Source organism: Dendropsophus ebraccatus, chromosome 8 (genome assembly GCF_027789765.1).
Source record: "Dendropsophus ebraccatus isolate aDenEbr1 chromosome 8, aDenEbr1.pat, whole genome shotgun sequence".
NCBI classification, from domain to species: Eukaryota; Metazoa; Chordata; class Amphibia; order Anura; family Hylidae; genus Dendropsophus; species Dendropsophus ebraccatus.
This window is the reverse complement of record NC_091461.1, coordinates 60,868,298-60,893,816: the sequence shown is the minus strand read 5'-3', so window position 1 is coordinate 60,893,816 and position 25,519 is coordinate 60,868,298. Positions and strand designations below refer to the sequence as shown.

The window sequence follows — 25,519 nt, the reverse complement described above, 5'->3', positions numbered from 1 at the left end:
AAGAGCTATATTTGGGCTATAGGCTATATTTTCTGTGTTCTGTAATTTTTGTCTTTCTATCTAGCATTGTGGATGTTTTTTAGGCATATTTCAGCTTTTTTTTCTAACAGTGAATACAGAAAATGTTAATATGAAACATACAAGTCAGCTGTTTATTTGGGACTATAAATGCCTAATAAAGTTTAAAATAATGTTCCAATGTATTTTATTGGCAGAAAATTACAAAACTAGTCCCTTGAACTTACTTTAACAGAAGTTTCAATACTGAATTATTGTTATTGGTGAAGATTTTTGCAGCACATTTTACTCCATGAAATTATATTACAGATTTGAAAATGCACAACATGCCTCAAATGTTTTGTATATATTTTCTGTTAATTGATTTTGGTAAAATTAAAGTAGCAACACACAAGAGAAAGTATAAGCTCACCATGTGCATTAATGGATAGTGTAAATTGAAACCTCTTTGGTATGGAGGAAGTAGGAGAAGAAATCCGAACTGTACTGTGGCTGCAATCAGGCATACAGAAAAGAATGTGCACAGCTCCAATAAAATATCAAGGCTTTATTCCAGATCCTCTAAGAATTTATGGTACAACACATAAAAACACTCCAACATAATTTGAGGGGCAGTCCCTAAATCATGAATAAAGGGCGGCATCCCGAAACGCGTTGGAATGTTTTTACCTGTTGTACTGTGATTTTTTAGAGGATCTGGAATAAAGCTTTAGAATTTTATTGGAGCTGTGGGTATTCTTTTCTATGTTTGGTAAAATTAACATTGTAGAATCTTTCTGTAAAATTTGGAAAATAAGTGAACTTTCCCCATCTGATCAGCAGAGAAATCACTTATTTTAGAGGGATTTGTTGAATTTGGAGGCCCCCTTTAAGCATAATAATGTATTTTTACCAGATAATCTCCTTATTGTTCTTCACTTTTTTGTTAGAAATATTTAAGATGAGACTTAACATTTAATTTCTTCTTTAAGCCAGAATGTTATTCATGTTTTTCCTTAAGTTTTAGTTTGGCTTTTAATGAAAGCATTTTACACCTGGTTGGACTCCTTTCTTTTCTTCATTCTCTTTTGTATTCCTTTCCATATTTATGAGAATTAGGAAAGGTATTAAAGTGTTTTAAACAAGATCTTAAATTAATATTTTCATAAGTTTTTAACATAGAGGAACCACTGGATCACTGTAACACCTGTTCCTTTATGTAACTGTAAATGTAAATGTTACCTTAAGGGCCCTATTCCACTGGACGATTATCATTCGCATAATCATTAACGATTAACAATCTCAAACGACCTCTATTGCGAAAGACCTGAAAACGTTCACTCATTTCCATGGAACGATAATCGCTACTTATGATCGTAATTGCGATTGTTTTTTCTTCGCTATTGCGTTCGTATCTATTGCGAACGACAGAACGATGTCTTATTCAATGCGAACGATTTGCGAACGTTTTGCGAACGAGCAACGATAAAAATAGGTCCTTAACTTATTAATCGTTAACTGCATTTCAACCGAACGATTATCGTTTAGATTCAAACGATTTAATGATAATGTGAACGATAATCGTCCGGTGGAATAGGGCCCTAAGTATGCACACAGTCCTGTCACTGCACAGGATTACAAGTGGTTGATGAGGTTTATTTATTTACTCTTTAATGGGTTAACCCCTTGACAATCCATGCCGTATGGGTACAGCATGGACTATCAGCAGCCGGTCCTCACCATTAGTGAAAAAAACATACAGCGTTTAAGTGTAGGTGACAGAAGCAGCACCTATCACTTACCAATTGGCACTCCAACAGTGTGATTGCAGGGATCCTGATAATTTTCCTTGACTTCCGGAGGAGTTATACATACCTTCATGATACATTCATGATTGCATGAAATAGCCCCCAGGGAACATTAAAAATTGTAGAAAATGTATTCCACTTGCAGTTCCCCATGGACAAGGGTAATGCTATTTCTGACAAATGGTAGTTCTCTAAGCTTTTCTCTAAGCTCAGACAACTCCTTTAACCAGAATAAATAAAAAAAAATCATGAATTTTTGCCTTTTAGATTATACTCACACACTGTAAAATAAAAATAAACATGGCCATATTTTCAATATAGTAAAGTACTTCATTAAAGTCAATGGGAAACTGTTTGACAGAGCTCACACTATACAGAATAATAGCCGTACTTGATTATGACCGCCCAAATAATGAACATGCTTATTATTTGCAACCTGTTTTTGCAAAATACAGCCGTTTCTTTTTTTTCTCCATTTGTTCATACATTGTTATATTTTTACTTAAAATTATGGTTGCATTTAGCTTTTATTTAACTCTGTCTGAATCTAGCCTTAGGGATATTTCTCTGATGTTTGCCAATAGTTATTACAATATTAGTGAGCATTCTGTAACATAAGCTATGGTGTATTTTTATTCATTAACCACTTAGCGTCCCATGACGTACCTGATACGTCATGGTGACGCTGGGGGAGTTCAGAGAGGGGTCCCGCCGGGACGCCGCTCTGAACGGCACCGCTCCCAGCTGCAATCTGCAGCCGGGCAGTGCCTCTATTAGCCCGTTGCCGCGCCGGCTAATTAAGCACTTCAATGCAGCTGTCAAACCTGACAGCTGCATTGAAGTGCTTTCCACTTCATATCCCTGGTGTGTAGTGGGACGGATCCATTCTTCTGCCCGTGCCAGGCCTCAGCGTCGCAATGACGCTGATCCTGTCTTGGCAATAGATTGCTATGGCCTGCAGCAGGCCACAGCAATCTATCACCAATCTAATAGATCTTTGCTGTGTATATACACAGCATTAATCTATATGAGAGATCAATGCTGTGTATATACAAGTCCCCCAGGGGGAATATCAGTCACAGTAGAAAAAAAAGTAAAAAATGTTTTTTCATTAATAAAAAAATCCCCTCCCCTATTAAAAGTTCAAATCACCCCCCTTTTCCTATTTTATAAATATAAATACATAAATAAACAATTAAACATGTTTGTTATCGCTGCATGCCTAATCACCCAAGCTATGAATTAATCACATTCCTGATCTCGCACGGTAAACGGCGTCAGCGCAAAAAAATCCCAAAGTGCAAAATTGCGCATTTTGGGTCGCATCAAATCCAGAAAAAATGTAATAAAAAGTGATCAAAAAGTCGTATATGCGCAAACAAGGTGCCGATAGAAAGTACATGTCATGGCGCAAAAAATGGCACCTCAAACAGCCCCATAGACCAAAGGATAAAAGCGCTATAAGCATGGGAATAGGGCGATTTTAAGGAACATATATTTGTTAACAATGGTTTGAATTTTTTAAAAGCCATCAGATAAAAGAAAAGTTATACATGTTACATATTGTTGTAATTGTAACGACTTGAGGAACATGAATGACAAGTCAGTTTTAGCATAGGGCAAACGACGCCAATGCAAAACTCTCCGAAATCCAAACAAATTCCTTTTTTTTTCAATTTGACAGCGGAAATGATTTGTTTCCGGTTTCTCAGTATATTTTATGGAAAAAATAAAGCCTGTCATTGCAAAGTATAATTGGTTTCGCAAAAAATAAGGGCTCATATGGGTCTCTCGGTGAAAAAATGCAAGCGCTATGGACTTTTAAACATAAAGTGGAAAAAGCAAAAGTGCAAAAACGAAAATTGGCTTTGACCTTAAGGGTTAAGATATGAATGTACATTAAAATATATCTGAATTCCTGATTTAACTAGGAGCTGGGGAAGGAGAAAGCTAACATCAAATAAATTCTCACCGTATTCCTTCTTCGACACAATAGCACTATGAATCACTGTGTTTCTGTTATTTACAACATAAGTATACATGTCATAAGATCCTGGTCTTTTATTTTAGGATGGCCTTTTGACAACATCATGTGCAAGATGAGCGGTCTTGTCCAAGGGATGTCTGTTTCTGCATCGGTATTTACTCTTGTGGCCATTGCAGTCGAAAGGTAATGTGTAAATATTTCGGTTATTCACCTAAATATTGCTTTTTAAAGGGAATGTATCAGGTATTTAATTTAAATTTTTAGGTTTCCTATTAATAATTAACTAAATGTAGGTATGTGAAGGAGAATTAAGACTGCCGATACGCCCGGCTGTAGTTGTGTATACTGCAGGTTAAGGAGCTTGCCCCGTGCTATATTCCCATTGCTGCCTGCAACCACCAGGAGTGGACTTCAGTCAGTTTAACCCTCTGCATGACACAATCAATATTGATCGCAACATGCAGAGATACCTGAAAGGTGCCAGACCTGTACGGGGTCTGATTGACACTCCTGTAACAAGAGAACCGGGTGCCAATGGGTTGGTATGGCTTGTAGGGCTAAACTTACCTTCAGTGGCAGCAATGGCGTCTTTGCTGATAGAGTCTGGCTCAATAAGACTTTATGAGCAGAGCCCCGATCTAACTGATCCATGCTATGCAGAGGCATAGCATTGATCAGTATAAGCCATCTAATTACTGTTTTCCGTTAGTACCCTAGGGGGACGTGAATAAAAAAACAAAAGAAAAACCAAAATATGTTTGGTATTGCCGCCTGCGGAATTGTCTGAATCATTAAAACAAACCATTATTGATCCAGCACGGTGATCATTAACAAAATAAACCAAAGAAAATTGTCCTATCCACCCAAAACTGGTACCGATATTTGATATATATGGGCTATGGTAATCTCTGATGTGGGCGCGCGCTGATGCGCCTGCATCAGAGCTCTGTGGCTGGACAGATCATCCGTCCGGTACTTAAGTACCGGCCGAGATGATCCGGCCAGAGACCGGCTGTTCCGTGACCCGGCCGGGGTCACGGAACGGCCGGTCTCATACGTTGTGTGAACATAGCCTAAGGCTATGTTCACGCTACGTAAGTTTCCGGCCGTAGCTCGTTCCATGAATAAGCGGCCGGAGATTTAGGTAGTTTGTGTACAATGGAAAGTATACGATCTACGGCTGCACAGTTCACACTACGTAAGAACTTACGCCCGGATCGTATGCGGCGCCGTAAAAAATGAACCAGACTATTGTTTCAGGACGGAAATGCTGTAACTTACGCCCGTAGCGTAACATGCGGTCCCGTACGGAGTGGTGATTTCTTCATTTTTGCACTTTGATTTGCCAATCCAAAAGGTTCTGTGGGGTGTCCAGGGCTAGCCAAAGATATCCAAGTAAAAGACCGCTGTCAGATCGCTACGTACGGCGCTCGGGAAGCGTAAGTAGACTACGGGCGTAAGTTCGCGGACCGAACGTAGCCGGCCGCAACTTACGTAAATCCCCAGCCGGAGTTTCACACGTATATGTCCGGCCGCGTAAAATATGCGGCCGGACATATAAGTAGTGTGAACATAGCCTTAATGTTATTACTGGTATATTACTGTTATTGTACTGACCTGCAGAATAAAGATAACATATCAGTTATATTGCAAAGAGAACAGTGTGGGAACAAAATTCCTTAATAGTTGCAGAACTGCAGGGTTTTTTTCCAATTCTGGCCCAGAATTTGTTTTCCGTTTTACAGTACGTTTTATGATCAAATGACTCACGCTGTTAGTCGGGGTAAACTCCGCTCCAGAGCACCGTTAGGGGCACTGCCGCATCATCCGGCCCACCCCTTCTAATGATAATCAATGGAGAGGGTGGGTTGGATGACGCGACAGTGTTCCTAATGGAACAACGCAGGACCGGTGCTGAGAAGGAAGGTGGGACACATACCTTCCTCCTCAGCATCCCCGGCACTATAGGGGGCTATCAGCAGGTTAGATTTGTCCAGTAGGAGACTAGTACTATTAGAGCTGGAATAGGTAACAAACTACTAATAGACAATGTCATTGACTGTAAAACCTACAGGAAAAAGGTTGGCTAAACCTTTTTATACAGTTGATATTCCTCACCAATATCAAAATAGTAAACTTTTTCTAGAAATAAAAAATATATCACTGAAAAATAATTTTATTCTAGTCAAATATTGACTATTGATTGAAGATTGAACCAGAAAATATGATGACAGTACAGCAAGAGAAATTGTGTAAAATGTATCATAAAAGGAATGTAAACATATTTTTCCACAACAAACTATTTCAGATTAAAGCTTTCAAATCCAGTAATTCACATACAAAGCCTTATTCCAACAAGCAGGTCTAAATGATCTCTTCAACAGAAAAAGAAAAGTGCATGCAATTATGAAGTAAAGTCTTGAAATAATAGGATAGGGATAAGGAGGTCTATTGACATAGTAATTGTTACTTAAATTTTGTACCATTGTGTTGGTAGCTAAACCATGTCAATGGTCTTTTTTATAAACATGACTCAATCTTTTATAGTAATTGTCCCTACATTTGACCGAAATATTAGTTAATCGCCATGTTTGATGAAAAATAGCAGGCTAATTTTAAGTTGGTAATTCTGTATGGGACGCAAATGATGTTAAAAAAATCAAAATGGCTCCTGGCTTAAAAAAGGTTTGCATTTCCTGGTTTAAAGTGTCCCTGATTTGACGCAGCACTTTAAGACCTGCATTACACCTTTTTTTCTCTTTGAAAATACCTTTAAATGCCGTGCATTTAAAGCAACTTTAACAGTGTTCAACATTCATTTTTTTCCCCTTAAATTATTTTTATTCTTCACATACATCATAAAAAGTACACACACACCCCCACCACAAAAAAACAACAACAATTTTTAAATAAAAGTAGAGAAGGAGAAAATAGAAGAACACTAGAGATGAGCAAGTATACTTTTAAATAGACCCAAGTCTCCTGATGCTCGATTCACTTGCGTTCTGTTAGCTGAGAGGGAGAGCTGGGGGAGCAGGGACAGAGGTAGTATAGAGCCTAGTTTTAATAGTTAGGTAGGTGACTAGCTAACAAATACCCAAAAGTCCTTTTCGGGACTAGTAATCTCCCAGTGTGACACACGCAAAAAAAATATTACATACAATATACCAGTATTATACAGTATCTGATACCAATAGTGGTACAGTATACTGGTACTGGCATATAGCTAGTATATGCAGTTGTTTACTATGCTACAGCCTTTGTTATTGGAGTATGCAGTAGGAGTACGAGTATTGAAAAATACTTGACACAAATAACCTGCATTTGAGTATTTTAGAGCTCACTCATCTCTAAAGGACACAGTATCAAACTTGCGACATTAGTTCCAATTCTCCTCAATAATAAAGTAAGGTTCCTCTCTCCAGTGTTATGTCCTATGTTCACACAACATCAAAAATGGAGAAAAGGAGTACGATTTTGAAACTTAAAATAACATCCAGTATTGCCGTGATTTAAGTGACTGCAATGCAATGCATTGCAGTCAATGGGAAGACGGACGTCCAATGCACACAATGTCTTGAATAATGGATGTTATTGCCACGGACGTCAAAATAATGATTATGACAATTTTGCAAACAGCAGACGTTTTTTATTAGTTGTTCACACACAGTTTTTCTTTTGTCTCTGCTTTTACTATTAAATTTAATGGAATTTTCAATTACGCCACACCCAAAGGACAATTAGTAACCCAAACTAGAATAATGTACTAACAGCCGTCACTGCACTAAGGGGAGACCAGACAGCTAAATGACGTAATTTTAAACGGAGCTAAAAGAAAAAACGTTGTGTGAACATAGCGCTTAAAGCGACACTGTACCCACAATCTGCCCCCCCCCCCCCCCCAAAAAAAAACACTTGTACCTTCAGATAGCTGCTTTTAATCCAAGATCTGTCCTGGGGTCCGTTCAGCAGGGGATGCAGTTATTGTCCTAAAAACAACTTTTAATCCTACAGCGCTGTGTCTAACGGCCGGGGCTTACATTTGTATATGCATTAGGCTGGCACACCCTCTCTGTCCTTCCTACCCACCCTCCTCGTCATTAGGAATGCTCCAGGAACATTTACTGCTGTTTGAGCTTTGCACAGGTGTATTAACGATCCAGCCCATGTGCCGGGCTGCCACAGGTGGGGAATAGGGAGCAATCTGCCTGGAGCATTCCTAATGATGAGGAGGGTGTGGAGGAGGGACAGAGAGGTTGTGCCAGCCTAATGCATATACAAATGTAAGCCCCGGCCGTTAGACACAGCGCTGCCGGATTAAAAGTTGTTTTTATGGCAATAACTGCATCACCTGCCGAACGAAACCCAGGACAGATCTTGGATTAAAAGCAGCTATCTGAAGGTACAAGTGGTTTGGGGGGGTCAGATTGTGGGTACAGAGTCGCTTTAATAGATACCACTAAATTAGCCCAGCTATGTAGTGAGAGACCCTCTTGGGACTTCCAATTACATATTATTATTGCTGTAGCTAATAAGAGTATCAGCCGGGATGATCTTCTCTGAAAGCAGACGTTCTTTGACCAGGCCAGGTCATGGAACGACCGGTATCTTACGCCATGTGAACATGGCCTTAGAGTGCATACACTGTTCAATGCTATGCCAATGCTATGATCAATGTTATCGGCAATCTTCTCATAGAGCCTGCCTGAGGCGGTGGAGCGCATCATTGGAGCAGGGGAGGTGAGAGTATGTTACTTCTTTCATCCTCCGCCTCCCTGGCACTCTGCCAAAAAAGAATTTACACATGTCCATAGGGTAAATAACATTTATTGACTGCATAACACATCGCATTTTACTTTAGAAATGGAAGATATCCTTCAGACTATCTTCTAGAAACTAGCAAATTTACAGTAATAACGAAGAAAGCTCTTCTTTATCTCTGCAATCCGCTCATAAGCCGGCTGCCTTTTAACTCACTGCCGTTCCCTCCCACTTCTCCCCGGGTGCTGGGAAAAGCTGGATCCAGTTCTGGGGCTCAACCTCATTATTACTGTAATTAATTATTTGCCCATCTCTAGTATTTTCTATGGTGGCGTACTACATGTTATCAACACTTGTTATGGTAGCAGTAATGGTAGCAACCAATCACAGCACAGCTCATGACGCAACATGTACATTGCGAGATTTTGGGGAAATTAGTCTTAGTTCATGTTGTTTTTATAAGTGAAATGGTCTTTAATAATCTGTAGAGTTGAGAAAAGCAGATAAATTCTTTTCACAAATATTGGATTGGGTTCGATAAAATTTGCAAATCAAGTACAAACAAATCTCAATTACACAGCTCAACTTCACTACCAAACTTTGGAAAGCTCGTGCAGGTTCAGGAAGAGCTGCCACACGTCTCAAAGATCAAAAAAACAAACCTGTCTGCTCTCCCCTGGTGCCTTCTTGTGGCTCTCCATAGTCTTCTCCAGTGAGGGCACGCTCAGCCAATTACATGCTGACTGGGATGGGACAGCTCTGCAGCCTGTAAAGCCAGCTCAGCAATTTTTTTTTGTAATGATGACATAAATCGTGCCGCTGTAGACAGACGTATTGCTGGACCTTCAGGGCTGATGGTGACCCACAGATTGAAGGCACCTGCAGGCCTATATTTAGAGTTCATGCTACCCTAGGCACTTTGCATGCTGAGGTGCAATCTGTGGGTGACAACCATCAGCCCTGAAGGTCCAGCAATACATCTGTCTACACTGTACTACAACTCCCAGCATATCCTGAGGACTGCAGACTGTCAGTACATGCTGGGAGTTGTAGTGACTGCAGCTGTTGTAGTTGGGTCCTAGGTGCATTATACACTGGGTGCTTTGTGGCATATAAGAATACATAGATCTGTGGGGGCTCAGTGTAGGGGGAGATGTTTTTGTTCTATCCCCTATAAGTGATGTTCTGGGGTCAGTTCCCTGCACTGAGCCCCCACAGATCTATGTATTCTTATATGCCACAAAGCATCCAGTGTATGGGACCCAACTACAACAGCTGCAGGCACTACAACTCCCAGCATGTACTGACATGCTGGGAGTAGTAGTACCTGCAGCTCTTGTAGTTGGGTCCTAGTTTAAAAGTTTGCGCTAGTGTACTGTAATGACCGCGGGGCTGTGTCAGTACACTACCGCACACATTACACCAACCCTTATAGACCCCAATGCATCTGGAGGGGGCAGGGGAGAAGCTGGGGGGGCAGGGGGAGAACCTGGGTGGCAGACAGAGCAGCTGGGGGGCAGGGGGAGTAGATGGGGGCAGGGTGAGAACCTGGGGGGCAGAGAGAGCAGCTGGGGGGCAGAGGGAGTAGATGGGGGCAGGGGGAGAACCTGGAAGGCAGGGAGAGCAGCTGGGGGGTGCTGGGGGAGAAGCAGGAGGAGCAGATGGGGGCAGGGGGAGAACCTGGGGGGCAGGGAGAGCAGCTTGGGGGGGTGCAGGGGGAGAATCTGGGGGGCAGGGAGAGCAGCTGGGGGGTGCAGGGGGAGAAGCAGGGGGAGCAGATGGGGGCAGGGGGAGAACCTGGGGGGCAGGGAGAGCAGCTGGGGGGTGCAGGTGGAGAAGCTGGGAGGGCAGGGGGAGCAGATGGGGGCAGGGGGAGAAGCTGGGGGGCAGGGAGAGCAGCTTGGGGGGGGGGGTGCAGAGGGAAAACCTGGGGGGCAGGGAGAGCAGCTGGGGGTGCAGGGGGAGAACCTGGGAGGGCAGGGGGAGCAGATGGGGGCAGGGGGAGAACATGGGGGGCAGGGAGAGCAGCTGGGGGTGCAGGGGGAGAAGCAGGGGGAGCAGATGGGGACAGGGGGAGAACCTGGGGGGCAGGGAGAGCAGCTGGGGGTGCAGGGGGAGAAGCTGGGAGGGCAGGGGGAGCAGGTGGGGGCAGGGGGAGAATATGGGGGGCAGGGAGAGCAGCTTGGGGGGTGCAGGGGGAGAACCTGGGGGGCAGGGAGAGCAGCTGGGGGGTGCGGGGGGAGAAGCAGGTGGAGCAGATGGGGGCAGGGGGAGAACCTGGGGGGCAGGGAGAGCAGCTCAGGGGTATCGGTGGAGAAGCTGGGAGGGCAGGGGGAGAATCTGGGGGGCAGGGAGAGCAGCTTGGGGGGGTGCAGAGGGAGAACCTGGGGTGCAGGGAGAGCAGCTGGGGGTGCAGGAGGAGAATCTGGGGGGGCAGGGGAGCAGATGGGGGCATGGAGAGAACCTGGGGGGCAGGGAGAGCAGCTGGGAAGTGCAGGGGGAGAAGCTGGGGGGGCAGGGGGAGCAGATGGGGGCAGGAAGAGAACCTGGGGGGCAGGGAGAGCAGCTGGGGGCAGGGGGAGAAGCTGGGAGGGCAGGGGGAGCAGATGGGGGCAGGGGAGAACCTGGGGGGCAGGGGGAAGAAGGAACATTCGGAGGGCAGGGGCAGGCTTGGCAGCTCCCTCCCATGCAGCTTCGGGGCCGGCCGGGCTGAGCTTATGGCACACACTGCCTTTATCGCAAGCCGGAAGCTCCGCTGTCCCGCTGTCCCGGACTGCTCGTGGCACATGTGACGTCATCGCGCCGAGCAGGGGAGAAGTCCGGGACCGCGGGGCTGCAGCTATGAGCTTCCGGCTTGTGATAGAGGCAGTGTGTGCCGGAAGCTCAGCCCGGCCGGCCCCGAAGCTGCACAACATCCCCCCCGGGGGTGGACTAAGCACCTGTGGTCCGGTGCCTAGGGCGGCGGGTTAAATTTTTTAATTTTTTTTTAGAAGAAAAATATTTTGTTCCCCGCGGGTGCCTCCCCCCGCAGGGCGCCGCCCGAGGCACCGGACCACGGGTGCCTAGTGGCAAATATGGCCCTGGCCACCTGGAGACTCTGCACACAGTGATTCATTAAAAAGTTTTGCCCTCAGAAACTACAACTCCCAGCATACCCTGAAAGCTGTATAAATGTAGGGTTTTCTGGGAGTTTTAGTTCGACAGAAAATTTTATTCAGAAATGATTTGTCACATATACAGATGAATCCAGGAAAGGAGCGGGTCTCACTGGTTCTATATTGGTGGGCCCCAAGGATCATTTCCGCTGGTGGGCCCCAAGTACCCCAGTCCGACACTGCGGCCGAGCGGTCTGTCTCTTCAGACACTGCAGGGTGCGGACCAAAGCTAAAGGACCTCAGGGTACATGGGCAGGTATGTGTAAATTTATATATTTTTTACACATTTATCAGCTGTTGGCTTGTACTCCTGGCAGCTGATGATTTCAGGTCAGGAACAAAAGACATGATCAGCCAAAGATCTATGGCAGATTATCACTCCATGTAATAAGCCTCTTACAATATGAATATACAGTAGGTCCTGTACTGTGAACAGCTATCACTTCTCTGACCCCTCACTTTCTTTTTATTGAAGACTTCTTTATTGCAGCAGACAGGTTTAACCCTTACAGTGCCTGCACAGATAACTGATTCATGAGCTCCAGAAAGGCACTGTAAGTGTTAAACTTTCAACAATAAATACAAGTTACTGTTTTTATACTGTAATGAGAAACTGGGGAATTCAAAGAAATAAGCTGACCCCCCCCCCCCCCAACACACATATCCTGACACTGCACACACTAACACACATATATCCTGACACTGCCTGACATCTTTCCAAGGTGACACCTCACCCTCTTCCCTCCAGCTCAGCCCTAAAGAGATGAGAGAGCAGGAGGCAGGACTTACACAATGTTTTCTCTTCCACTGTGTCCAGGCCAGGTTGGGGCAGGAGAAGCTGTCACCGGGTGCTGCTGCCTGGGTGTACAGAGCGGGAGAAAATTATCAGAGCTGCCAGGAACATCGAAAGTTCCTGTTGCTCTGTGCTAACAATTCTTAACGGTGGAAGACCACTGGATTGCGAGCCTGAAGGGCCCCAGCCCCCCAGCCACCCCCTTGCAGCCAAATAGGCTGCACAATTTGCAGTATATGTCTGCCACTGAGTTCCAGTGGGGGAACTTGAGTCTACTGCGCCCGAATCTGGGGCCCACCGAGGACAGGCAGCATCACTTTATCTCTGTCTGGGGGCCCAGTTGCCGAAAAATTAGTGGGGTTGGGGGAGGGGCTTATCGGAGGATCCTCAGGTCCTCCGGTGGCCCAGTCTGGCGCTGTTTATAAGCATTTCCCTTAATAAGTGTATATTGGTGATTTGTATAACTTTTGGGGGGCAATACAATACTTTAAAGTGTCACTGTCGTCATAACTTTCAAAATCTAAATCAACAGTAGATGTGATATAAAGCAAGTTTGCAATATACATTCAATATTTTTTTGTTGTTGTTATTATGCTGTAAAACAAAGCTGAACCTACCAGAAATCCAGGTCCAGTCTCCTGAAAGCAGATTTTTTGACTTGTGCTGGTTGAAAAAAACCAGACTAAACACAGGAATTACAGTACCTGTAAGTACAGAGAGTCACGGCTCAATGTGTCCATCAATCACATGACTGCCTTCTCTGTGAGCGCTCAGATGACCTGGGATACCCAGGATGTCCTGTTTTCTGACTGTTTCCTGTTTTGTATTGTGCCGTGTTTTCCATGATAACTAAAAAAAAAAGAAATGAATGTAAATTGCAAACTTGCTTTATATCACATCTACTGTTGATTTAAATTTTGACAGTTATAACGACATTTTCTTCGGACTTCTCCTTTAACCCCTTAACGACATCGGACGTACGTATACGCCCCCGCAGGGTGGGCTTTAACGCAAACGTATACGTATACGTAAACGTATACGTACGCCCGATGTTTCCCCGATCGCTGTGTGTTCACACACAGCGGTCGGGGAAGATGGCCTGCTATAATGTATAGCAGGCCATCTCTGCTCGTCGGCACGGGGGGTGATTAACCCCTCCCGTGCCGACGATCGCTGCTATATGCTGATCAATACAGATCAGCATATAGCAGCTGAAAACAGCTTTCCGGGTCATCGGTGACCCGGTGGCCCGGAAAGCAATGGCGATTGGTGCTGTCCGAGATAGCACCAATCGCCATTAGTGTCCCCAACAAAGATGGTGCCGATGCCACCCCCACGATCGCCGTGATAGGCCGGCCAGTAACGGCTGGCCCATCACGGCGATCATATTGTCAAAAACAGTGTTGCCGAGTTCAGCTAGGTAGCTGAGAGGTGCAGAACAGGTGTGTGTGGTGCAGGTGTACCATACTCACCTGATCTGGCCGTCCGGAGCGAAGATCTTCGGTCCGCGCCGTCCTCGCGTCTTCTTCGCGTCGCTTCCGGGTTCGTTCGTCCAGCATCGGAAATCTTCGGAAACACTCGGGTCTTCGTGTTCGGCCGGCCTCTGTAATCTCCGGCAATCTTCTCTCTACTGCCTCCTAGCGGCTGATCAGTGAATATCATTCACTGATCAGTTGCTTTGGGTTAAAAAGATTTTTAAAATTTTTTTTCCCAATTTTTTTTTTTACTTTTTTTGCGCCCTAACGCCGCTGAGTACTGATCAGCATCGCACGTAAGTGCGCCACTGATCAGCAACTCCTCCCTTTTGGCGTAGGAGCATTTTTTCCCCCTATATCCTACCGCCACTGTCTGCTGATAAGTGCCGCACATAAGTGCGGCATTTATCAGCAGCTCCTTTCTTGGCGTAGGGATATTATTTTCTTACTGTCAAAAAAACTTAAAAAACACTACATTACACTACACTACATGAAATAAAGTTTTACAATAAACATTTACATACCCCATATACTAGTCCCCGTATAAAGATAGCCCCCAGGGTGTTTTCGGCGTCGGACGCATATGCTATTATTGCCTCCAACACCGAAACAGCCAGTGAGAATGAATGGGGGGATCCTTCTTTCCTCCATTCATCCTCATCATCATCATCATCCAGTGACGTGTCTGGGGGTAGCGTAGCGTACGCTGCCCCCCAGACACGTCTTTTCCGCCAGTACCGTCCCAATAAGAGATCACGGTATGGCGTGAAATTCTACAAACTCTGTGACAGTACCTCAGGGTACTCTTACAGATTTATTGTAGGTGCATACTGCGGAATGGCGAAGGATAACCCTTTGTGCATTCCGCAGCTGGCACCCGCCGGCGGACTGATGCAGGCGTGCGTCTCCGCCCGTGTCATAGACTCCATCCTATGCACGGGCGGATTCCGTTGTCCGTCCAAAGAATGAACACGTTCATTCTTTGGACAGAGGGCGGAATCCGCCCACGCATAGAATGGAGTGTGACACGAGCGGAGACGCACGCCTGCATCAGTCCGCCGGCGGGTGCCAGCTGCGGAATGCAGAAAGGGTTATCCTTCGCCATTCCGCAGTGTACATGTACCATTACAGTGTATGAAGGAAGGGACACCCGAATCCAGCCCCAGATGCCCCCAGATGAACCCACTCCCCCCCTCCCGTCCTCAGAGTTAGTGGGGAGATCGTCCGGGAACTGATCTTCCTACTGCTGGATAAAGGTTACCACCTGTACGGGGATAACTTTTATACCAGCATTCCCCTCCTCTGGTCTCTTGCTGCCCGAGCTACTGTAGCTTGCGTCACAATCCGAAAATATCAGAAGTAGTAATAAAGCCCTAATATTTAGCAGGCATGGAGCGGACCCAGCGCTTCTGGATATGAAGGACCCCGTATCGCACCAGGGCAACATTTTCCAGGTGACGTCCCCCACACTGGAAAACAGGAGACCCCAGAAGAAGTGCATAGTGTGGCGTAACAGTGGGATCAGGAAGGACACCATTTTCCAGTGTGACACCTGTCCTGATCCCCCCGGCCTCTGCATACTGGATCGCTCCAAGGCGCACCACACGTCATTGGAGTTCTACATTATCTAAATTCTGTCCCTTATTCCTATTTCAGGGGTCACGTTGATCCAGGGATTATTCTGATCGCCATTATGGAGTTGGGAAGGAATTTTTCCCCTGTGATGAGGCTACTGTCGTGTGTCTCACGAGGGTTTTTTGCCTTCCTCTGGATCAACACAGGTTGAATTTGATGGACATCTGTCATTTCCAACCTTATAAACTAATAATTGGCCTAATACCCCCAAATAAATTAGAATTGTCCCTTTTCCCCAGCTAAGTAGGTATGGCCGCCATTCCCATTAGAGGATGCCATGATGCAATTACAGAGCCTCTGTGCTGCCGGGACAGAAGAAAATCCCCACAAGTGACCCCATTCTGGAAACTACACCCCATAAGGAATCTAACAAGGGGGGCAGCGGGGATATGGCCCCCTGGTGACGTGCACATTTGTGGCGTGAAAATAAAAAAAAAATTATTTTTTATTTTCACGGCACATGTTCCACATATGTGCCCATCACCAGTGGGGTCCATATCCTCACTGCACCCCTTGTTGGATTCCCAATGGGGTGTAGTTTCCATAATGGGGTCACTTGTGGGGGGTTTCTACTGTCCTGGCAGCACAGGAGCTTTGTAAATGCGACATGGCCTCCATCCTCCATTCCAGCCTCTAAATGGCGCTCTGTCCCTTTGGCTTGCCCTGTGCCAATATGGCACATTATGTCCACATGTGGGGTATTTTCATACTCAGGGGAAACTACCCTACACGTTTTGTGTTCACTTTCTTTTTTAACCCCTTGTGGAAAAGGAAAAAAATCAAGGCTAGACCAACATTTAGTGTAAAAAATGTTTAATTTTTACACTAAATCATTGATCTTATCTTGATTTTTTCATTTTCACAAGGGGTTAAAAGATAAAAAAAAAACACTAAATGTGTAGAGCAATTTCTCCTGAGTACGGAAATACCCCACATGTGGACATAAAGCGCCATGTGGGTGCAGGGTAAGCCTCCAAAGGGAAGGAGCGCCATTTGGTTTTTGGAGGCTGGATTTGGCTGGAATGGATTCCGAGGGCCTTGTTGCATTTAAAAGGCCCCTGTGTTGCCAAGACAGTTGAACCCCCCCACAATTGACCCCATTATAGAAACTACACCCCTCAGGGAATGTAACAAGGGGTGTAGTGAGCATATGGACCCCACTGGTGACGGGCACAAATGTGGAACAATATGGCGTGAAAATGAAATATTACATTTTTTACAGTATAATGTTGGTTTAGCCTTAAATTTTTCATTTTCACAAGGGGTTAAAAGAGAAAAAAACACACAAAATGTGTAGAGCAATTCCCCCTGAGTTCGTAAATACCCCACATGTGGACATAAAGCGCCGTGTGGGTGCAGGGCAAGCCTCCGAAGGGAAAGAGCGCCATTTGGATTTTGGAGGCTGGATTTGGCCAGAATGGATGATGAACGCCATGTCGCATTTACAGAGCCCTCGTGCTGCCAAAACACTGGAAACCCCCCACAAGTGACCCCATTCTGGAAACTACACCCCTCAAGGAATCTATCAAGGGGTGCAGTGAGGATATGGACCCCTTGATGACGGCCACATTTGTGCCGAGAAAGTGAAAAAATGAAAATTTTCCCTTTCACGTCATATTCTTCCACATTTGTGCCCGTCACCAGTGGGGTCCATATGCTCTCTGCACCCCTTGTTAGATTCCTTGAGGGGTGTAGTTTCTAAAATGGGGTCACTTGTGGGGGGTTTCCAGTGTCTTGGCAGCACGAGGGGTCTGTAAATGCGACATGACCCTTGAAATCCATTCCAGTAAAATCCAGCTTGCAAAGGCCAATTGGCGCTCCTTCCCTTTGGAGGCTCGTCCTGCGCCCGCTTGGCACTTTATGTCCACATGTGGGGTATTTCTGTACTCGGGAGAAACTGCGCTACACGTTTGGTGTTTTTTTTTCTTTTATCCCCTTGTAAAAATGAATAAATGAAGGCTAGAACAACATTTTAGTGTAAAAAATAGAATTTTTCCTTTTTTACACCACATTGTTCTGAAAATCTGTGAAGCACCTGTGGGGTCCAAATGCTCACCGCACCCCTTGTTACATTCCTTGAGGGGTGTAGTTTTCTAAATGGTGTCCCTTTAGGGGTGATTTTAATGTTTTGGCACCCCAGAGCCTCTGCCAACCTGAAGTGGTACGGTCAAAAATAACCAAATATAACGGAGGCGTTGAAATTCACTGGGCGCTCCTTTATATCTGAGGCTTATGGTTGCGTCAAATAGCGCAATAGGGCCACATATGGGGTATTTCTATAAACTGCAGAAACGGGGCAATCAATATTGGGGTGCATTTCTCTGCTAATAGGTTTATTATTATGAAAGATATTGGATTACAATAAAATCTCTGCACAGAAAATAAAAATTTTCACATTTCTTACACACTTAGCTTTTATTTCTGTGACTCCCCTAAAGGGTTAAAACACTTTCTGGATGTGCTTTTGCAGAGTTTGGGGGGTGCAGTTTCTGAAATGGGGTGCTTTGTGGGGCTTTCTAACATACAGGCCCCTCAAATACACTTTAAACCTGAACAGGTCCCTGAAAATATCTGATTTTGAAATGTTACAGAAAATTTGGAAAATTGCTGCTAATGTTTTAAGCTTTCTATTGTCTAAAAAAATGAAATATAGTTTAATAAATGCTGTCACCATAAAGTAGACATGTTGCTAATGCTATTTAATATATAATTCATGTGGCATAACAATTTTCTGTATAAGCAAGAAGGTTTCAAAGTTGGAAAAATGCATTTTTTCACAATTGTTCACGTTATTTTGGTGTTTTTCATAAAGATTCGTTATGAGTATCGACTCCATTTTACCAGAAATGTGAAGTACAATATGTCACGAGAAAACAGTCTCAGAATCAGCCAGACAGGTAAAAGCATCCCGAAGTTATTAATGACTAAAGTGACACAGGTCATATTCATAAAATTTGTCTCTGTCCTTAAGGCCATTTCAGGCTCTGTCCTTAAGGGGTTAAATTAAATGGACTTTTCAGTTAAAGACATTCCCAAATGGCAATTAGTCCACCTAAACTAGGATAATGTACCAACAGCCATCATTGCAATGACAGCCGATGAATCATACTAACAGTACCCACCAGTGAATTTAAAAAAAAAAAGAACATTCCTGTAGCCAAAACAGAGGTATTGGCTACAGGAACGTCCTGAATACGGCCCGGCAGCTGGCAGTTTAACAGCATACGTTGCTATGCAACAGACTCTGTTAAACGCTGTGTGAACCTAAAATAGTAGCAATAAGAACTACCCCTATAAAGCACAAGCATACTATATACATATAGATAAAAAGTGTTCAGAAAGCACAGAGTCAACTAAAAAATTGTGAAATAAAAAGTCAACTTATTCACCCAGCTGTAACCATGATGTTTCAGCCGCACATTAGAGCTATGTTTTAAAAAAATGCACACAGCTTTCCTGAAGAAGAAATTAAAAAGAAAATGACCCAGCAAGTAGGTATCCCATTAAAAATGTATGATTTTTACTCACCACGAAGAAATAAAGATCATGAATTTTTAACAGAATGCCTATATGCTGAATCTTCTTTTTTTTTTTTAGACTTGATGTATGCCGATGTGGCTGATTGACATACTTTCTAACTGAAAGTTAAGCTAAAATGTTGCACTTGGTGTAGAAAAGAATAAAAAAAACTATTTACATTTAGTATAGTTGTAATTGTACTGACCCACACAATCAAAGTATAGCCCATTCCCATTTCAAAGTAATATGTTACAATCAATAGCAGATGATTTATGTTTCTTTACAAGAGGAACAGTAGGCTGTCGGTTCCAAATTTTCTTAAAGGGGTTATCCAGTGCTACAAAAACATGGCCACCTTTCCCCCTCTCTTGTCTCCAGTTCAGGTGTGGTTAGCAATTGAAGGGGTACTCCAGCGGTGGGGCACTTTTTTGCTGGGATTGGGGAGGAGGTGGCTGAGGGAAAAGACGTCCACTAACTTCCCCGATTCCAGCGGCGGGTCCCGCATCGCGGCACTCAGGTGCCCGGTTCCCGGCCGCTTCCTGGTGTCTGTCATGGGCCCAAGACGATACGTTTCAGGTCCGCTCAGCCAGTCAGTGACAGAGGCGGGATCTGAGTGGACTTGAAACAGATCACACCTCCATTATTGACTGGCTGAGCGAACCTGAGACGTCACGTCTCAGGCCCGCATTAGACACCAGGAAGTGTTAGGGCACCGGAGCGCCGCGATGCGGGACCCACCGCTGGGACCGGGGAGGTGAGTGGACATCTTTTCCCTCAGCCACCTCCTCCCCGGTCCCAGCCAAAAAGTACCCCCCCACTGGAGTACCCCTTTAAGCTCCATTTACTTCAATGGAACTGAGTTTGAAACCCCACCCAATCTGGGGACAAGAGAGGGGGAAAAGTGGCCATGTTTTTGTAGCGCTGGATAACCCTTTTAAATATTGTAGAGATGCCAGAATTTTCCAGCTACTACTGACTAATGCTAAACTGGGTCTTCCACTTTGAATGCAACTGAAGAGTGATTTAGTTCATCCCTTTTCTATTTCTGGTCTGATATGGTCCACTTACTTTAAGGCCCTAATACATAAAGCAATTGTCGGCCGCATTCAGTAAAATATCCCCGTCACGGGAGATAATTACTTGGTGTAATAGCTACTATTAAAAGGCAAAAATCAGCCAACATGCACGATACCGGCTGATCCTTGTCTTTTAAAGTGTTGAAAAAATTTATAACAATAATGACTTTCTGCTGGCTGTCACTCCGTGTTAGTAGGAGCCAATGGGCTCCCCAGAAAAATCTAAAGAGCCTCCCTGCCCCCCCCCCCGCTCTTACCCACTCGCTGTCAGCGCATGTAATAGTGTCGGCAGCGAGCGGGGAATAAGAATGTATCATGTCACCATGTTAAAGGAGAAGTCCGGCGAAAATTTATTTTTTATATGTTATTACTTATGGAAAGTTATACAATTTTCTAATGTACATTAATTATGGGAAATGCTCATATACTGCTATTTCCCTTAATTTAGTGTATCAGGAAGTGTTAGAATTCTCTCAGAAGCAGTGACGTCACGACGAACGGTGTAATTCCTATGGAGTGTCCAGCAGGGGGCGCTCTCTATATAGAAGTCAATGAGTACCATTGACTTCTATATATAGTGCGCCCCTGCTGGACATTCCATTGGAATTACAATGGATGTGTGTATGTAATGTAATGTACTGTACTTTGCGATTGAATGCATTTATGGAATAATTTGTATCCCATAGTATCCCATAAATGTAATCAATAAATACATTTGCTGGGCACCGAGCAGGGAGAGAGAGAGGTGCCATCTACCTCCCCCCTCCTTGCTCGGTGCTGGGAACATATACAAAGTACTACTCCCCCATTATCTGCAGATAATGGGGGAGTAGTACCTGTGCTTATCTTTTCGCCGCCGCTCACATAAGTGCTGCCCGCTCCGCCGCCACCGCTCACATAAGTGCCCCCTCCTCCTATGTTCCCCCTCCTCCGTGCCGCTCCTCACACTATCCGGCCGGCCACCGCTCTCTGCTTCTGCAGGCCGGCCGCGTCAGCCCTGGGTGAGGGCTGACGCAGCCGGACTGCAGGAGCAGAAAGCGGTGGCCGGCCGGATAGTGTGAGGAGCGGCACATGCGGGCGGCAGGGAGTCAGCGGGGCCATAGTGTTTCAAGGAGGAGGGGGAGCGTAGGAGGAGGGGGCACTACTGTGAGCGGCGGCAGCGGTGGAGCAGGCGGCGCTTATGTGAGCAGCGGCGGCGGAGCGGGCGGCACTTATGTGAGCGTCGGCGGAGGAGCGGGCGGCACTTGTGTGAGCGGCGGCGCAGGCGGCGACAAGATAGCACAGGTACTACTCCCCCATTATCTGCAGATAATGGGGGAGTAGTACTTTGTATATGTTCCCAGCACCGAGCAAGGAGGGGGGGGGGGGGTAGATGGCACCTCTCTCCCTCCCTGCTCGGTGCCCAGCAAATGTATTTATTGATTACATTTATGGGATACTTTGGGGAGCAAGGACAATTGCTCCCCAAAGTATTCCATAAATGTATTCAATCGCAAAGTACAGTACATTACATTACATACACACATCGATTGTAATTCTAATGGAGTGTCCAGCAGGGGCGCACTATATATAGAAGTCAATGGTACTCATTGACTTCTATAAAGAGAGCACCCCCTGCTAGAAACTCCATAGGAATTACACCGTTCGTCGTGACGTCACTGCTTCTGAGAGAATTCTAACACTTCCTCATACACTAAATTAAGGGAAATAGCAGTATATGAGCATTTCCCATAATTAATGTACATTAGAAAATTGTATAACTTTCCATAAGTAATAACATATAAAAAATAAATTTTGGCCGGACTTCTAGTTTAAGGTACAGTATCCTTAGAGACATGGTCCCTACTCCAGCATTTTCACACTAGCAATGGCCTCTCCTGGCCTAAACAAGCCTACAACTGGGCAGATAGAAGCCAAATAATCTCTTTTATAGCACCCTTGGGACATGGGTGGAGTGCAAGCCAAAAGGAGGCAGCTACAACCCCCACATTCAACAGAAAAAAAAGGAAAAATGGCAGCACCTCTATGACTCTGTTCACACTGCAGATTGCACGCTGCATGTGGCTTAAAGGGGTAGTGCGGCGGTAAAAAATTATTCACAGAATAACACACATTACAAAGTTATACAACTTTGTAATGTATGTTATGTCTGTGAATGGCCCCCTTCCATGTGTCCCACCACCCCCACCCGTGTACCCGGAAGTGTAGTGCATTATACATACCTGATCCGTGCCGACACGCGTCCGCCATCTTGTGCCAAACGTCATCTTCGGCCGGCCCGAACACCTTCGATCTTCCCAAATGCCGGCCGCGTCATCAGCCGCTGAGCCGCGATTGGCCGAGCACAGTTATGCTCAGCCAATCGTGGCTGAGCAGCTGATGACGCGGCCGACACTCGGGAAGATCGAAGGTGTTCGGGCCGGCCGGCCGAAGATGACGTTTGGCACAAGATGGCGGACGCGTGTCGGCACGATTCAGGTATGTATAATGCACTACACTTCCGGGTACACGGGTGGGGGTGGTGGGAAACGGGGAAGGGGGCCATTCACAGACAAAACATACATTACAAAGTTGTATAACTTTGTAATGTGTGTTATTCTGTGAATAATTCTTTACCGCCGCACTACCCCTTTAACCTCTTAAGGACATAGGACGTACCGGTACGTCCTATGTCCTCACTTGCACTTCAAAGCGGGGCCGCGCGGCGGCCCCGCTTTGAAGTGCCGCGATCCCGGGTGCCGCGTGTAGCCCGGGACCGCCGCTATTAGCGGGCACGGTCTGATCGCCGTGCCCGCTAATTAGCTAATCGGAGGCAGCTGTCAAAGTTGACAGCTGCCTCCGATTACCGGAGGCAACGTTTCCCTGGTGTCTAGTGGGGGAGATCGCTCCTCCGGGACCTTGTCCCGGAGGAGCGATCTCCGTTACTGATGCCGGCCGGGGACGCGTCCAAGATGGCGTCGTCCTCGGCTCGGCACTCGTTTGTTTCCGGCTGCAGCAGCCGAAAGCAAACGAGTGCCGATCTCATGGATCTCTGCAGCATATCTATGCTGCAGAGATCTCAATGAGAGATCACAGTGTATATACTAGAAGTCCCCTAGGGGGGCTTCTAGTATATGTGTAAAAAAATAAAAAAAAGTGTTGTTTATAGTAAAAAAGCCCCCTCCCCTAATAAAAGTCTGAATCACCCCCCTTTTCCCAGGTTATAAATAAAAGTAAACAAATAAATAAATAAATAAACATGTTTGCTATCGCCGCGTGCGTAATCGCCCGAACTATTAATTAATCACATTCCTGATCTCGTACGGTAAACAGCGTCAGCGCAAAAAAATCCCAAAGTGCAAAATTGCGCATTTTTGGTCGCATCAAATCCAGAAAAAATTTAATAAAAAGCGATCAAAAAGACGTATATGCGCAATCAAGGTACCGATAGAAAGATCACATCATGGCGCAAAAAAATGACACCTCGCACAGCCCCATAGACCAAAGGATAAAAGCGCTATAAGCCTGGGAATGGAGCGATTTTAAGGAACGTATATTGGTTAACAACGGTTTGAATTTTTTACAGGCCATCAGATACAATATAAGTTATACATGTTATATATCGTTTTAATCGTAACGACTTGAGGAACATGCATAACAAGTCAGTTTTACCCCAGGGTGAATGGCGTAAAAACACATTTCCCCCAAATAAAAGAAATGCGGTTTTTTTTTCAATTTCACCACACTTTGAATTTTTTTCTGGTTTCGCAGTGTACTTTATGCAAAAATTCAGCCTGTAATTGCAAAGTACAATTAGTGACGCAAAAAATAAGGGCTCATGTGGGTTTCTAGGTGGAAAAATGCAAGTGCTATGACCTTTTAAACACAAGGAGGAAAAAACGAAAACGTAAAAAACGAAAATGGGCCATGTCCTTAAAGGGTTAAGTACAGAGAAGAGAGATTATTTGGCTCCTATGTGCCCAGTTGTAGGCTTATTCAGCCCAGGAGAGGCCATTGCTAGTGTGAGTATGCTAGAGTAGGACCATGTCTCTGAGGGCACCTTAACGTGGTGACATGGTACACTCTGATCAAATAGTTTGCTAAGGTTCTCATTTTTTTATATCTACAGAGCAGGTTTTTATCCTGTGTACATTGTGGGAACATAGCCTAAAGGTGCTATGGATCAGATTTGTAATCTTGCCCTGTTATATCTTTATTTTGGACTAAAGTCATTGACTTGATCTACTTGATTATAAACCTTACGCTTGCCAAGCTGCTAACTACTTGCTTATTAGAATATAGACCTGTCAAAAACCTGTCAGCAATTTTGCAAGTTGTCCAAATTCATAATATTAGCAGTTAGAATATAAACTGCCTGACTTCCAGTTCCAGCGCGCACAGGATGGCAGCACTGTGAAGGAGCTCCCACAGTAACTCGCTATAGACTCGGCTCCCAGCTGTTACCCGTTACCACGGTAAATACCAGAACACCTGACATACTCCTCTACCCGTTAGGGACATGGAGAAACAACAGCAGCGCGCTGGGAAGCAACACAGAGCCCCCTCTTCCTCTATACCTCTCCCACAGAGGGAGAAAACAAAATCCAAGATGGCTGTGTCTCCTCACACAGCAGCGCAGCACATCACCTCAGGAGACACAAATATAAATCATTCACCTCCTGCTTCTTCTGAAATGGTCACAAATGACCCCAACACTGAATCTTTTATTCCTGGACTGTCTATTTCCTGTAAATCACTAGCCATAGAAGTGGCCAAAATAATAATACCAGACATTACTGCTTCCTTGGAAGCCACTATAATGACCTCACTATCTGCTATACAGGGAGACATTTCTCATCATACCTCCCAAATACATGAATTAGAAGAGCGCCTAGGGTTAGTGGAGGATGAACTAGCCACGACTAAATCTAAGCTACAAACAACTATGAAACTTACAGCAACATTAAGGGACAAGACAGATGATCTAGAAAATAGATCAAGACGGAGTAACCTTCGCATAATAGGTCTGCCTGAAAGCATACCACTGTCACAATTATCCATCATCTGTACCTCAGAATTACCACAGACCCTAGGTTTACAAGGCTCTTGTCAAGTAGAAAGGACACATCGTATAGGCCCTCCAGCAAACGCTTTAACCCCTTCCAAAAAGGCGACTACTAACAAACCGAGACAAGTGATAGTCAAATATCTTAATTATGCATATAAAGCTGCTATTTTACAGGCGTTTAGGAAAATGAAAACTGAAGTTCTTATAATAGGTCACAAAATTCTGATATTCAATGACTATTCTGCTACAGTAGTCCAAAAACCAAA

The 25,519-nt window shown here is 45.0% G+C and overlaps 1 protein-coding gene across 1 annotated transcript in view; it reads left to right on the top strand.

The window, feature by feature from the left end:
* NPFFR1 (neuropeptide FF receptor 1) overlaps positions 1-25,519 on the top strand; it is a 102,077-nt gene that overhangs the window by 59,166 nt on the left and 17,392 nt on the right. The window contains exon 2 of the mRNA XM_069979150.1: positions 3,876-3,975. Coding sequence (XP_069835251.1) covers positions 3,876-3,975 — 100 coding nt within the window. The remainder of the gene's footprint in view (positions 1-3,875; positions 3,976-25,519) is intronic.